Source organism: Nicotiana attenuata, unplaced genomic scaffold (assembly GCF_001879085.1).
Source record: "Nicotiana attenuata strain UT unplaced genomic scaffold, NIATTr2, whole genome shotgun sequence".
Lineage (NCBI taxonomy): Eukaryota > Viridiplantae > Streptophyta > Magnoliopsida > Solanales > Solanaceae > Nicotiana > Nicotiana attenuata.
In genome coordinates this window covers 651,852-664,938 of record NW_017670401.1, presented here as the reverse complement: position 1 = coordinate 664,938, position 13,087 = coordinate 651,852, and the positions used below count along the sequence as shown (strand labels likewise).

The 13,087-nt window shown below is 36.2% G+C and overlaps 2 protein-coding genes across 3 annotated transcripts; both read right to left on the bottom strand.

Annotated features, from left to right (window-relative positions):
- Positions 1 to 227: 227 nt before the first annotated feature.
- Positions 228 to 2,962, bottom strand: LOC109238900 (probable purine permease 11). Of its 2 annotated transcripts, none has more exons than XM_019405387.1 (2): positions 2,813 to 2,962; positions 228 to 1,668 (listed from the first exon to the last, which is right to left on the bottom strand). In XM_019405387.1, exons 1-2 carry the CDS (start codon positions 2,817 to 2,819, stop codon positions 569 to 571), a joined length of 1,107 nt encoding a protein of 368 aa, XP_019260932.1. In that variant the 5' UTR covers positions 2,820 to 2,962; the 3' UTR covers positions 228 to 568. The 2 variants fall into 2 exon arrangements, with proteins under 2 accessions (XP_019260932.1, XP_019260933.1); XM_019405388.1 differs by having other exon boundaries at positions 228 to 1,665.
- A 3,118-nt stretch (positions 2,963 to 6,080) lies between these two features.
- LOC109238899 (ras-related protein RABH1b-like) lies at positions 6,081 to 9,894 on the bottom strand. The gene is made up of 6 exons (XM_019405386.1): positions 9,522 to 9,894; positions 8,320 to 8,390; positions 7,644 to 7,732; positions 7,387 to 7,498; positions 6,735 to 6,825; positions 6,081 to 6,536 (listed from the first exon to the last, which is right to left on the bottom strand). Exons 1-6 carry the CDS (start codon positions 9,636 to 9,638, stop codon positions 6,390 to 6,392), a joined length of 627 nt encoding a protein of 208 aa, XP_019260931.1. The 5' UTR covers positions 9,639 to 9,894; the 3' UTR covers positions 6,081 to 6,389.
- Positions 9,895 to 13,087: the final 3,193 nt, after the last annotated feature.

Sequence of the window (13,087 nt, the reverse complement as noted above, 5' to 3'; positions counted from 1 at the left end):
TGACCCTTTTTTGCTACAAATAGTTAATTGGCTAATATTAATAATATTTTATGAATTGACCAATTTTTGTTATAAGCTACTTATAAATAAATGGACATAGCCGGTAATTACCCTAAATAAATTCTCTCCCATTTCTACTCTGAATGGACTAAAGAGTCTAATTTTTTACAATTATTGTAAGCTTGATTCATATATAGCTTGCTTGGATACAAAAACCTTGCCACTACTGATGAAAATTTCCCCCCTCTTTTTTTGTACTTCTGTTATGTTCTATCACGAATATCATATACAAATTTATTACAGGGAATTTTGAATCCTAGACCTTACATCTAAACGATGTTAATCCAACCTCTTCCGCCACTAAACTGTTCATTCTTATTAATGACATGAAAATCAGACGTTTGCTGCTAAATTGCCATTCTATTAAACAGGCATTTGTAAATGATACTTCTAATAAAGCAAAATTTCTTACTACAAACAAGTAACTAAATTTTTTTAGCTTTGATTTCCAAAAACTCTTTAACAATTCTTAAAACTATAGCCTATGCACTTGCCTGGGCTTAAGACTTCAGCAAGATCTTGACTCGGTTGGAGCATCATCAACGGCGCTTGGTGCTTTCCTTGCCTTAAGATCATCGACGTAATTCTGGTATAAGTAAGTCCCGAAGCCCCAAATTGCCATCAGCATAGCGATTATCTTCACACCGTTCATCTTGTCATGGAGGATTACGACAGCAGCAATAGGGGTGATCGCCAAGGAAAGCGTACTAATAACATTAGAGAACAATGAGGACACCACGAAAACCAAACCTACAACCCCGACTGAGCAAATCTGCCAAGCTATAGCAGTCCAAACCAGAGTCATCACATATGAAAGTTTTCCAGCAGTGAAACTACCCATTTCTCCCTGCAAAGTCTTCCATTCTCCACTAGCAAAGAGACCCACAATAGAGACACCGGTGGCTACAAGTGCCGTGTAAATTTGCATTTCCAAAACCACAGAAAATGTTTCTTTCTTTAGAACCTTTTGGAATGAAAGCTGCATAAGGGAAAGCAAGAGAGCGTACATCGCTGAAGCACCAAGAGTAGCTAGAAATCCAATGACATACTTCCACTTGGTTACGCCTGAAGGCATATCAGTATCATCGTTCACAGCAAGAAGAGCAGTAGATAAAGAAAGCACGACCACAGAATTCATGATCAATGCTGTGAACTTCTGACCGTTTAGGAAGAAAGAAAGGACTGCACTGAAAATCAATTGTGTTGCACAAATAAGGGAATATGTAGAAGCAGAGAGATACAATAGTCCGATGGAATATAGCATGTTATCTCCTGCAACCATTACACCAATTACGAAATAGACTACGCTAACTGTGATGAAAGAAGCTCGATTGGAGCCTTCTAAATCATTTTGAGGAGAAGTAATGAAAAGGTAAGGAATGAAAAGAACAGGAAAAGCAGCTGTTTGGACGAGAGTGGCCATCCATTTACTATTACCACCCTTATCATAGTAAAATCGTCCCAAAATAACAGCAGCAGCTTGACCAGCAAGCAAGAAAATAATGTTGAGTGCCAATAGAAGCCAAAAGTGCAGACGGTTCAGCTTCGCCAGCGGATGCTGCCCGTTTGAGGCACCATCTTTTCCCAAAATTGGTTGCTGATTATCTGCTGTTAGAACAACAATCGAGGACATAATGAGAGTGGTATTCGCAAATACAAAGAACACAACCGATCATGTAACCAAAAACATAATTCAAGAGAGGTTATAGATGAAACTTCTGAAAATAGCCACTGATTGCAAGTAGACAATTGTCCTCTCTCCTCTAATATCCCATATATAGTGTAACAGAAATATACCTCAAATCTATAGTCTCTTTGTATCCACATATTCTTCTAACAAGCACAAGCAGTTATTCAGGAACAATTGAGAAGTAATCGAAGAATAACAACTACTGTTATGTCCCATTACCAAACAGAAGCAATCCAACCTCTTCTAAATTTCTCAGGGGTGCTCACTACAGAGGCAGAGCTAGAATTTAAAGTTTATGGGCTTTGAACTTGCCATTGAACCCATAGCTCGTCCTAGTAATTGGGTTCGCAACTAAATATGTATACATATTCAAAAAAAATCCTAATACAAGTACTATGCCTAAGCAAAAGCTACTGGGTTCATCCGAACCCGTACATGATACTCTAGCTCCGCCCCTAGTGCTCGAATATGACGACTTCGTGGACTAACATGGATCACTGGATTAAAATCTAGAGAAAGGATACAAGTTTTTCATTGGCACTAGAAACATCCTAGTGCAGTTCAGAAAAAAGGTGCTAAATTTTGACTCTTCACTATCTAAAGTGAAAGAAAATAGAGCGACCTGAAGTGTATGATACAACAACAGCTCAGAGCTGAAAATGTAAAAATTACACTCATACTTGACAAAAGGAAGAAAAAAAACATTTTATCATTTTCCCTTCTAAATTTACTTTTTGGACCAAGAAAAAAATAAGATTTTATCAAATTAATGGATGATACTCAAAGAGAATTACTGGAAATCGAATTTTTATTCATAATTAGGAAAACAAAAGTTATATGAATCCATTCGATCCCCTTACCACAACACAACCCACAACACTAATAACTCAACAACAGAGTGATCAGAAAGAAAACAGAAAAAGTCAAGCCACAGAGACCTAATAATCCCTTTTCAAATTGAAACAACCAATTGACCACAAACAAACAAAAAACCCGCAAAGTATAAACAAAAAATGATTAAAAATTTATGTGAACACGCAGAAAAAAGGAGAAAGAGAGGACCTGTCATGGTGGAAAAGAAGGACGAAATTTGGTCAAACGGCCACAGCTCAGCAGCCTTAAGTCAGAGAGAAGAACGGAACTTCAATAAATTACAAATATTTGATTGTTGCAAATTTAAAGGGGAAAACTTTTGGATGGAGGGTCTTCGGAAATTACACAGTACCCCCCTCCACCCCCCCCCCCAACCCAAGCAAAACCCAACCAACCGGACCCCCTTATCTAACCCCTAAATATTACGTAAAAAATATTGTTAAAAAAGAAAAAAGAAAAAAGGAAAAGAACGTTGGAAATTGAAGGCATATTTCGAAGGGTCATCACTCATCAAGATGACCATGAAGGGGAAAAAGAAAGCTGAGCTGGACATAAGTGAAATTGATGTGCATGGGTTATGACAAATGGGAAGATGACACGTGGGGACAAGTATTTGACAGACCCGTGAGGAATAAATGAGAACATCATAGTTTTCTCATTTGTGTACTACATAGATGTTGACTTGTAGAAAAGTTAGTGGAGTACCTCTTAATTGGATTGGATAAATGCGATTAGATTCACCATCAAAATGAAAAAGGCTTAATCGCAAGAAGGTTTCGTGTTGCGTAATGTTTGTGAATTTGGATTTAGAATCGGTTTATTTGGTTGAGTAAAGTAGCGGCTGATAAGGCTTGATGTTTGGTGCAAAGTAGGGGTGTGCATAGATCGGGTTGGTTCGGATTTTCTAATAACTAAACCAAACCAATTGTATCGGATTATTATATCTAAAGACCAAATCAAACCAATAAAAGTCTGGTTTTTCAATCTCGGTTTTTCTCGGGTTTTTCGGATTTTCGGGTTTTTTTGGATTTTTTTTTTCATAAAGTCTTCATAGCACAATATAGAATTTGTGCTCCAAATATTTCCTTAATCCTAGTAAGATAGAACTATATAAGGTCTTTTTCAATAAAATAACATAAATATGAGATGTGCCATGGCATTGTACCAAAACATTCAACAATAAAGATAATAAAATTGCATAAAATAAGTATTATTAATAAGCCATAATGAAATGAAAATAAACATAATTTAGATTTACTAATAAGTTGCTAAAATAAGTACAATTAATAAGTACTATTATTTACATGACTAAACACTAAAAGGAAAAAATATTATGGATTTTATCTAAACCACGAAAAAACTAAAAAATAGATATCCAACACTATTTTCATTCATAGTACAATTGAATTGAATGTCTTTTATTGGAATTAGTATTGATTTGATATTGGTTTAGGATTTATTTGAGTTACTAACAATTATGAACTATAAAACTTATTGGAGCATTCAAAAATTATAAGTCCAAGCTTGAAATAATAAGTTAAAAGATAAAACTATGAAAAAGCAAAAAAAAATATTTATAAACTACACTATAATAAATATTTTATGTACTAAATATATTTAGAATTTCTATACATATAATGTCGGGTTGGTTTGGTTTCGGTTTGACTTTTATTAGTTAAAACCAAACCAAACCAAATATGGTCGGGTTTTTTTTTCCAACAACAAACCAAATCAAACCAAACCATAGTCGGATTTTTTTTCTCGGTTTGACTCGGATTATCGGGTTGGTGCGGTTTGTCGGTTTCATTTGTACACCCCTAGTGCAAAGACTAGTTATACAAAACTTATTATAAAAAATTACTGTATAATAACGACAATAAATAATAAGACTGAATTATGTGGTGAACAATAATAATTATGACACTAAAGTTAACGTGAAGTGTCACTAATTAGTGTGTATATGTATGTATACACACGCACAGAAAAAAGAAAAACTCAGAATCCTATAAAACATAGTAAAAATTAATCAAGAATTCTTACTACTCCATACTATCATAAATTTTTACCGACTCTTATTTATTAAACAAGAAGCTATTATTTAAAAGTATTAATGTAATTCGAGGTGCTTTGCTAACAGTAACACACGGATTGATTTCAACTTTCACATGCTATCAAACATAAAAAAAGCACGAATTTTTACACAAGTTATGCAAATACTATTAACGCATAAAGTGTTCTATCTTTAATTTAGGGGTCGTTTGGTTTAAATACGGGTTATGTCGGGATAAGTTATGCTGGGATTAGTTATCCTGATATTGTTTTTTATCCACTGTTTGGTATGTTGTATTAAAAATGACAATTGCATAATTTCTAAGAAGAAAGGTATAAGTTATCCCGGTTCTAATTACCCCATCCTCTACAAGGTATAAGTTCAGTACTAATTTTAATCCCGGAATAACTTATACCAAATTTGCTAACCAAATAAAGTTCTATTAAAGTGGTATTAAATTTTTATACCAGCATTATACCTCATGCCAAACGACGCCTTAAGAGTTTTATGTAGGGAATCAAATGTTGTAGACTTAGTAGGCGTTAGCGATGCAAATTCTGAACCGGAATAATCTTTTCACAAGCCGGAAACAAAAGAGCGCTCCTTTCCTTTGCCAAAAATTACAGAAACAAAATAAGACGTACTATCAATTTGAAAATTTTCTTTTTAACCGTATCAATAGTTTCGCTGCATTCGAAAAATCTTGTGGAACACTGGCTTGGAATATGTTCGTACGTAATTTCCTTTTTCTTTTCTATCACAGCTACTTTTTGTCTCTTCTTTAGTGAAGTAATAACAAACATCTCGTGGAATAGGATCTCGATTCCCGAATATAGCAAGTGGTGATCAATAACACCACGGCAATCCAGTTATGTGAATCAGTCAAAGGATAATGAGCTAGATTTTGGGCTGCATTTCGTTCAAACGGCGTAGTAAGAAGGGTGCTCTTATCACATGGGAGAACGTAGAAACAGAATTTTCCTAATCAATCGAGGATATTACATAAATCATAGTCCAATAACTAACCCGCATTCAAGATTACTAGCACTCTGAAACTGACTGATAAATGTAAAGCAAAGGCTTGAGATTAACAAATGATGCTGCAATACCTCAGAACATGAGAAGCATAAATCAGTAATAACAAGCACACTCCTGTTACAACGTTGGCAGAGGAACACAGAACTATTTACTCTTAGATAACTAAAAGTGACATATCGGCATTTGGTCTACATTCCAGCGAGAAGTACAGACTTATGAGGCCGTATAATGTAGCTGCTTTTTTAGTACCATCCATTTCAACCATACACAAATTTTCGCGCAAGCTTAGAAAATGATCTGCAGAAAAGTATGTCACAGCCAGAGTACTATTGTACTAGCAAAGCTACATCCTGTTCAACCATCACTTACTCAAGCACGTCCAACCAAAATTTCCTATTAAATAACCACAATGAATCAACTGATAGTATGCACTTAGAAGAGTTGTTCCCCAAAAGGAGAACTGCTAAATTGCATAGGTCTAGAGACTAATACAAATAAGTGACACATGCTAGGTCTTACTCAACTAGGACGACAACCTCTTGTATCCAACTTTAACAAATAACAAAACTCAAAGTATTCAAATGTTTCGAAAGTCGAAAGAAATTTACAGACACATTTGTTATGGAAAACAAAATTTAAGAACTTGTGTTGAAAGCTATAGAATTGCAAACCATAAAATTAACAAGCACATCCTCCTGACTGTGGTTGTGATTGGGACGCATTTGGGTTGCTTGACTTGAGGTTGACATCAACCATGTCTTCTTGCTTAGCTGAAGACAGTGTTTCCATTCCTGGCAATGCTGCTGCGATTTTTCTAAAAAGAGGCTGCAAGGTTGATATTGCACTATCAGCAACAAAATAGCAAGTGGGTGCAATAATAAACAGTTCACAACAATAACTTGAAAACATCAAAGCCTGATTTTCTTAGCATGACAGCACAAATGATGCAGATTGTAATCTCCCAACGAAAGATAAGCTTTCTCACATTTTATTGAAGCGAAGTGTAAAGCTAACATTACTTACTTTAATATTGAAGCCGGCCTTTGCACTGGTTTCAATGAACATCACATTTAGTTCACGAGCTTTTGCTTCTCCTTCCTCGATTGAAACTTGCCTGCAATTTGTCACAGGACCAACGAGCGCATGAGAATTCTGCCATTACTATAGCAATAATAAACTACTCATAACAGCACAAAACTCCAGTAGCAGACAACACAACACAAAGCTCACAAATATTTAACCATTTCCTTAGGCACACACTACACTTTGCAAGGAGCAAAAGATGGGTGTACCCTAAAACATTCCCTTAGCTCTTGTGTAAATCTGGAGGGAGCTTAAACATAATGGACCATGATTCTCACTACAACTATCTCCTTTTCTTCACATAAAGTGGAATTTGTAGCACATACAAAAAAATGACAATTACTTTATCACTCCATGAGGTAGACACAGAGAACAAGATAGGTAAGAACATTAAGGATCTTTCGTAGAGACCTTGACATCACGTAGCCAAAAATGCAGTAAGAAAAGGCCAGTAAATTGAATGAGATGTGTGATAAGAGTACATAAAGGAAGGTAAAGATTACACATCACTAGTCTCAACCAAAGCCTCTCTTACCCCCCCATACCCTCCAGAAAGAAAAAGGAAAAACGAGAATGAAATAGTTATGGCTACCTTTTGTCAACTAGATCAGTTTTGTTACCAACAAGGACAATAATAACATCGCTGCCCCTCTCAGTTCGAACCTCCTCAATCCACTTTGAAGTATTTAAGAAGGACTGCCTGCCTGGAATCATTAAAAGTACAAAGTCACTTTAGCAAGGGATATATCATCTATGTAATTCTTTTCCAAGTAAGCATCTATAAGAAAGGATTACACATAAATTGAGTATGATCAGGAAAAAACTGCATAATATCGAAAAGTAACATACTTGCAACATCAAACACAATGACAGCAACAGAGGAGTCCCTGATATAGCTTGGTATGAGACTCCTAAATCTCTCTTGACCTGCAGTATCCCTGAAAAGGTATCACGAAAAGCAAATCTAAGCGCACTTTAAAATGTAAATTGACTGCTACACCCAGCATCAAGTGAACCAAACAAGAAGCCTAGCAAAAGTGAAAAATTTTCCCAATCAATGAAATCAGGTCAAAGGAAATTTATTACCGAGAACTATCTAGAGAAGAATGCTTTGTCAGGCCAGGTTATTTTCAAAAATATGTCTATGAATTTGACGATTACTGATAACCCAATAGGAGGGATAGAGTTAAACATTAGGACCTCTCTTTCTCCGCCAGAAAACTGAAGCAAGATCAGCATATCTGAAGGCATCACTAAATAAATCTGTTGTAGCAAGAAAATATAAACTCTCCTGATATATGTTAAGTTGTTAACAACCCATAAAACCAAGGGGCTGCATCACTTTTTATTGAATAGGGAACTCAAGACATCACATTGTACTGTTAATTGTCTTACGTTGAATAGATTTATGCTATTTCTCCTTACAAAATGGCACAAAGGTGACGTATTAAGAATGTTATAAATAGCGTTTATGCTAATTAGAGCTTGAAGAGCAGGTATTGTCTCATCAAGAAGCATATCTTACCATAGTTGCAATCGTACTGTACGATCTTCAAGGTACATAGTCTTAGACAGGAAGTCAATACCAATTGTAGCCTGAACAAGAAATTAAGTAAAATGAGGATGAGAAGAAAGATTATTCTTCAAATTGAAATACTTCACTAGAAGAAGCATGGCAGGGACTAGAAAATCAAGGTTACGAGCAGTTTCACAATCAAAAAGAGAACACAAAAGCTATTCCATCAATGCATGGAAATTGAGGTTCTTCTAATCACAGTCTAAAAGTCGGCAAATCACAAAAAAGGTAAAGCAAGTCATTAACTGCCAAGGTCTAAGAGTGTGATACATTATCTTGTCAACGATGTGCAAGGAAGAAAAAGCTTCGGATTATTAGAGACCGAGAAATATGGCATGACAAGCAATAAACTAGGAACAATTTCTCTATCCCACTGCTGAATGCTGAAGTGTATATTTCCAATACTTGTATGATAGAGGAGTTGCTTACTTCACATTCAACTGTGCAAAACCTATCAGTCATTAAGGAAGCCAACTTAAAGAGAGCAACGTACTCCACTCAAAATTTGCAAACAGACAAATAACCTATACTTTTGTACTACACTCTAACAAATAATATGACCAACAATGCATGGTGCGAAATATATATTACCGAATGCATGGCAGTGCACATGCCTCTCAGTATAAGCATATGATACATACAAGTAGCAATAAATGTGTGTTATAGATAAAGATATTGAACAATCACTTGCTCACAAAATGCGCACTCAGATATGTTCCAGATATAAACCATAATTTTCAGATGCAAGGGTATCCGACACTCAGATCTGTTTCAGATAAACCATACTATACAGCGACATTCTAAACGAGATTAGAAAAATTCAACCTCTATATAGAATCCTAGTAAGAATAACATGTCTTCACCTACTCTCTCTGATTCTACTATGCATAAATTTATCAAGTGATGCTCAAAAGACTAACCTTCCAATGTTAATGTCAAAGCTAAGCGTATACTGAATCAGGAACAAAGCGAACCACAAAAGTTGATAGTAGCACAAATAAAAACTCTAACAAATAGAAGATCATCAAGTCCTTATAGAGCAAACTAAATATCGCTAACAACAAGCAGAAGACAAATGTAATTAAGAAGCAGATCCCCAGAAAAAAGAGGTTAACGAATCACATGAATAATGAAGCAGGAAAAGTGTATACCTGATAAGTGTTGTCGAATTTATCATACATGAATCGCGTGATAATACTGGTTTTGCCGACAGATTGATCTCCTAAGAAGACGAGCTTGTACTTCGCAAGAGCCGAAACTGGAGCCATATCTAATCGGATCTTTCGAAATCGCTAAGTGAATCGCAGTTCAGAGATAGCGGATCCGATCAGGATTTTCCGACGGAGTATCAGAGATCTCGCCGGAAAATGATCACGGAGAAAGCGAATGGGAGTATGGATTCGTGGGTTTAGCGAGAGAAATTAAGAGTGTGTGTGTCTGTGTTTTGTATCGGGAGGGAGCAGAGCGCGTGATAAGTGTTTTGAAGAGGGGTTGGGCTTCGGCGAAACACGCAGTCTGTGTTCCGCAACATGGTTGCATTACTTGAATTTGGCACATGATTTGCGGTGGGATTTGCTGGCTTTCGTAAAAAATTCATAGTTTCCTTTTTGTTGTATTAATGTTCTTCTTTTTTCTATTTTGTACCTTTTCTTTTTTGAAATCGCCTCTGATTTTCAAGTTGTACAAATTGTTTTAACTAATATTCACTTGTGAAATAAAACAATGAAGAAGAATATTGCAAAGCAAGAGAGAGAATTCTTATTGTTTTGAGATAAATTACAATGGAATAGAACCATCTATGGAAAGAGTGACTTAGCCACCAAGTAATAATCCCTAGAATCTCTTTAAATACAGACATTCACCATAAAAAAATTCTATTTATAACACTCCCCATTGAATGTATATTCAACAGATAATATGCCTCGTTAAAACCTTAACTAAAATAAAACTCAGTGAGAAAAAAATTCTAGAGAAGTAAAAAGAGTACACATGTTTAGAAATACGCCTTTTGGTTGCCTCGTTAAAAACCTTGCAAGGAAAATCCAGTGGGACAAAACCTTGTAAGGGAAAAAGAGTGCAACCCCTGATGAAAGCATCAGTTCACATCCTTGAGCCTTGCATCCCAATCCTGTACACTAACTTCTTGAAGGTTGAAGTCGGTAAAGACTTGGTGAACAAATCAGCCATATTATCACTTGAACGAATTTGCTGCACATTGATATCACCATTCTTTTGAAGATCATGAGTAAAAAATAACTTTGGTGAAATGTGCTTTGTCCTATCTCCTTTTATGAATCCTCCCTTCAATTGGGCTATGCATGCTGCATTGTCTTCATACAAAATCGTGGGTAGTTTGTCACATTTCAAACCACATTTGTCTCGAATAAGATGTATTATAGACCTCAACCACACACACTCTCGACTTGCTTCATGAATAGCAATTATCTCAACATGATTAGATGAAGTAGCCACAATTGATTGCTTAGTCGATCGCCAAGATATGGCAGTGCCTCCACAGGTAAACACATAACCTGTTTGAGATCGAGCCTTGTATGGGTCAGATAAATACCCACCATCGGCATAACCAACAAGATCGGGACTGCAATTATTGCCATAAAATAAGCCCATATCGGTAGTTCCTTTTAGATACCGCAATATGTGTTTGATTCCATTCCAATATCTCCTTGTAGGAGCAGAGCTATATCTTGCTAAGACATTAACTGAAAAGGTTATGCCAGGCCCTGTAGTATTAGCAAGATACATTAGTGCACTAATTACACTAAGATATGGTATTTCAGGACCAAGTAGCTCTTCATTATTTTCTTGAGGTCGGGATGGATCCTTATTCACATCAAGTGATCGAACAACCATCGGAGTATTTAATGGATGTGCTCCATGTGAGCACGTGATTTTTGCCCTAAGTGAATTACTCCCAAAGATTCAAACAAAATGATTTTTCTTTCATTATTTTACAATTTTGTGAATTTTGCATGTTTTTCTGTTAATTGTTTGCATTTATTTGTGCATTTTAATTCATATGGAAAATATAAAAAAAAAATACACTTGGCACTTGCATTTAGGATTTAATTTCATATTTTAGGATCAATTAGCGGTTAAGTTGGCTTTTAGAACAAATATAAAGAAAATAACAAAAAAAAATTCACTTTTGCATTTTTAATTGTTTAATTGAGAATTCGTCATGAAATGGATTTTAAACAATTTTAGGAGTTAATTAGTTTAACTTTGAAATATATTAGGACTTTATTTTAATTTTTAGCGTTTTTATAAAATCAGAAAATAAAATACAAACAAATATATAAAATACAAAAATGAAAACAAAACAAAATTGAATAAAGAGAAAATAAAAAAGGCTATTAAAAGGAAAAAGGGCTTGTCTTGAAGGACCCGGAACTGGGCCATTTATCATTAATTCGGTCTTAGCCCAAAAGAATACACCCCCGGACCAGGCCCAAACGCTCCAAACCCGGTCCAGCCCCCCCATATACCAAACGGCATCGTTTCATGCCGGATTGATCTGGACCATCGAGGTTTTTTTAATCGAACGGTCAGGAACATGGGAGTCTTTGGTATAAGACTGTCTGAAGGCCCCCCGCCCCTCGGAACCCCCCTACCCCCTTTGTCTCACCAGCCATTAGAGACCATTCAACACCACCGTCCTCCGCCGCAAAACCTCCGGCCGGAAATCGCCTCCGCCGGCGGCAGGTCTCCGATGGACCTCAAATTAACACCACGTGATCGCCTTCCCTTCCTTTTTCCAAATCCATGCCCCGTCTCCTTCAAATCTCACCCAAATTGTTCGAATAATCGAAACCCTAGCGCCGCCACAGTTTCTCCGGTGGCGGCGCCACCTCTGTTCAAGCCTAAATCAACACCCCATAACCCCCCATGCTCCCTCATGCCTAGTCTCTCGTTGGTTTCCTTCGAATCTATCCCGAAATTCTTCAAATCATAAATCCGAATTTGAGCCTCACAATTCAGATCAGCTTCCGTTGAACGTGGTGACATTGCATTCGACTCTTGATTTAAAGGTTGATTCACTGCAAAATTGGTCAAGTTTCATGTGAGTCAGGACATTCAAGTGTAATTTCGAGTTTAGTCAGTTGTAGCTTTCTATTTCATTTTTTATGACCATTTTAGTTTTACTTCACCTTTTTGTCCTTCTTCTTCTCCTCTTTCTCTGGTTGAAAACTTGACCAAATTTCCGAGTTTAAATTGTTTTCTGTTTGTTTTTGTTTGTGAAAGCTTGTCCGCTAAATGTTGATGGTTAGCTTGTTTAAAGTTCTGATTCCATATCTCGTTTAGCCACCTAGTTCATTAGGTTTATTCTGATAATTTAGTTAATCGCCTGCTTACTTGTGTTTAATAATCATTCAATTAGAGTAGATTTGGTTTCGAAATCATTTAAGTATTTGCCCTTAGTTTGTAGCAAGTTTGATTTTTGGCTCATTTTGTTGTCTGGGCTTCGAAGCCACTTAAGAACTCACCTCAAGGGGTTGGATTTGGGGTAATTGGGTCAGAATCGAGCCCACATGTGGATTTGGGGTCAATTTGACCCATGACCCAAATTTGTTTGGTAGACTAGGAGTAAATACAAGAATCTTAAGGGGTAAACTGGGCATTGCACCTAGGGAATCTGTAGTGTAACCGTTTCAGAAGCTTCTAGGTAGGGGTGTTAGTTTGAATTTTAGGATTTGAA

Excerpts from the sequence above, each read along its gene's own strand:
- LOC109238899 (XM_019405386.1), bottom strand. The coding sequence starts at position 9,638 with ATGGCTCCAGTTTCGGCTCTTGCGAAGTACAAGCTCGTCTTCTTAGGA. Across the intron at positions 8,391-9,521 it reads AATTCGACAACACTTATCAG|GCTACAATTGGTATTGACTT; the intron begins GTATACACTTTT and ends TTTCTTGTTCAG. Across the intron at positions 7,499-7,643 it reads CATTGTGTTTGATGTTGCAA|GCAGGCAGTCCTTCTTAAAT; the intron begins GTATGTTACTTT and ends TAATGATTCCAG.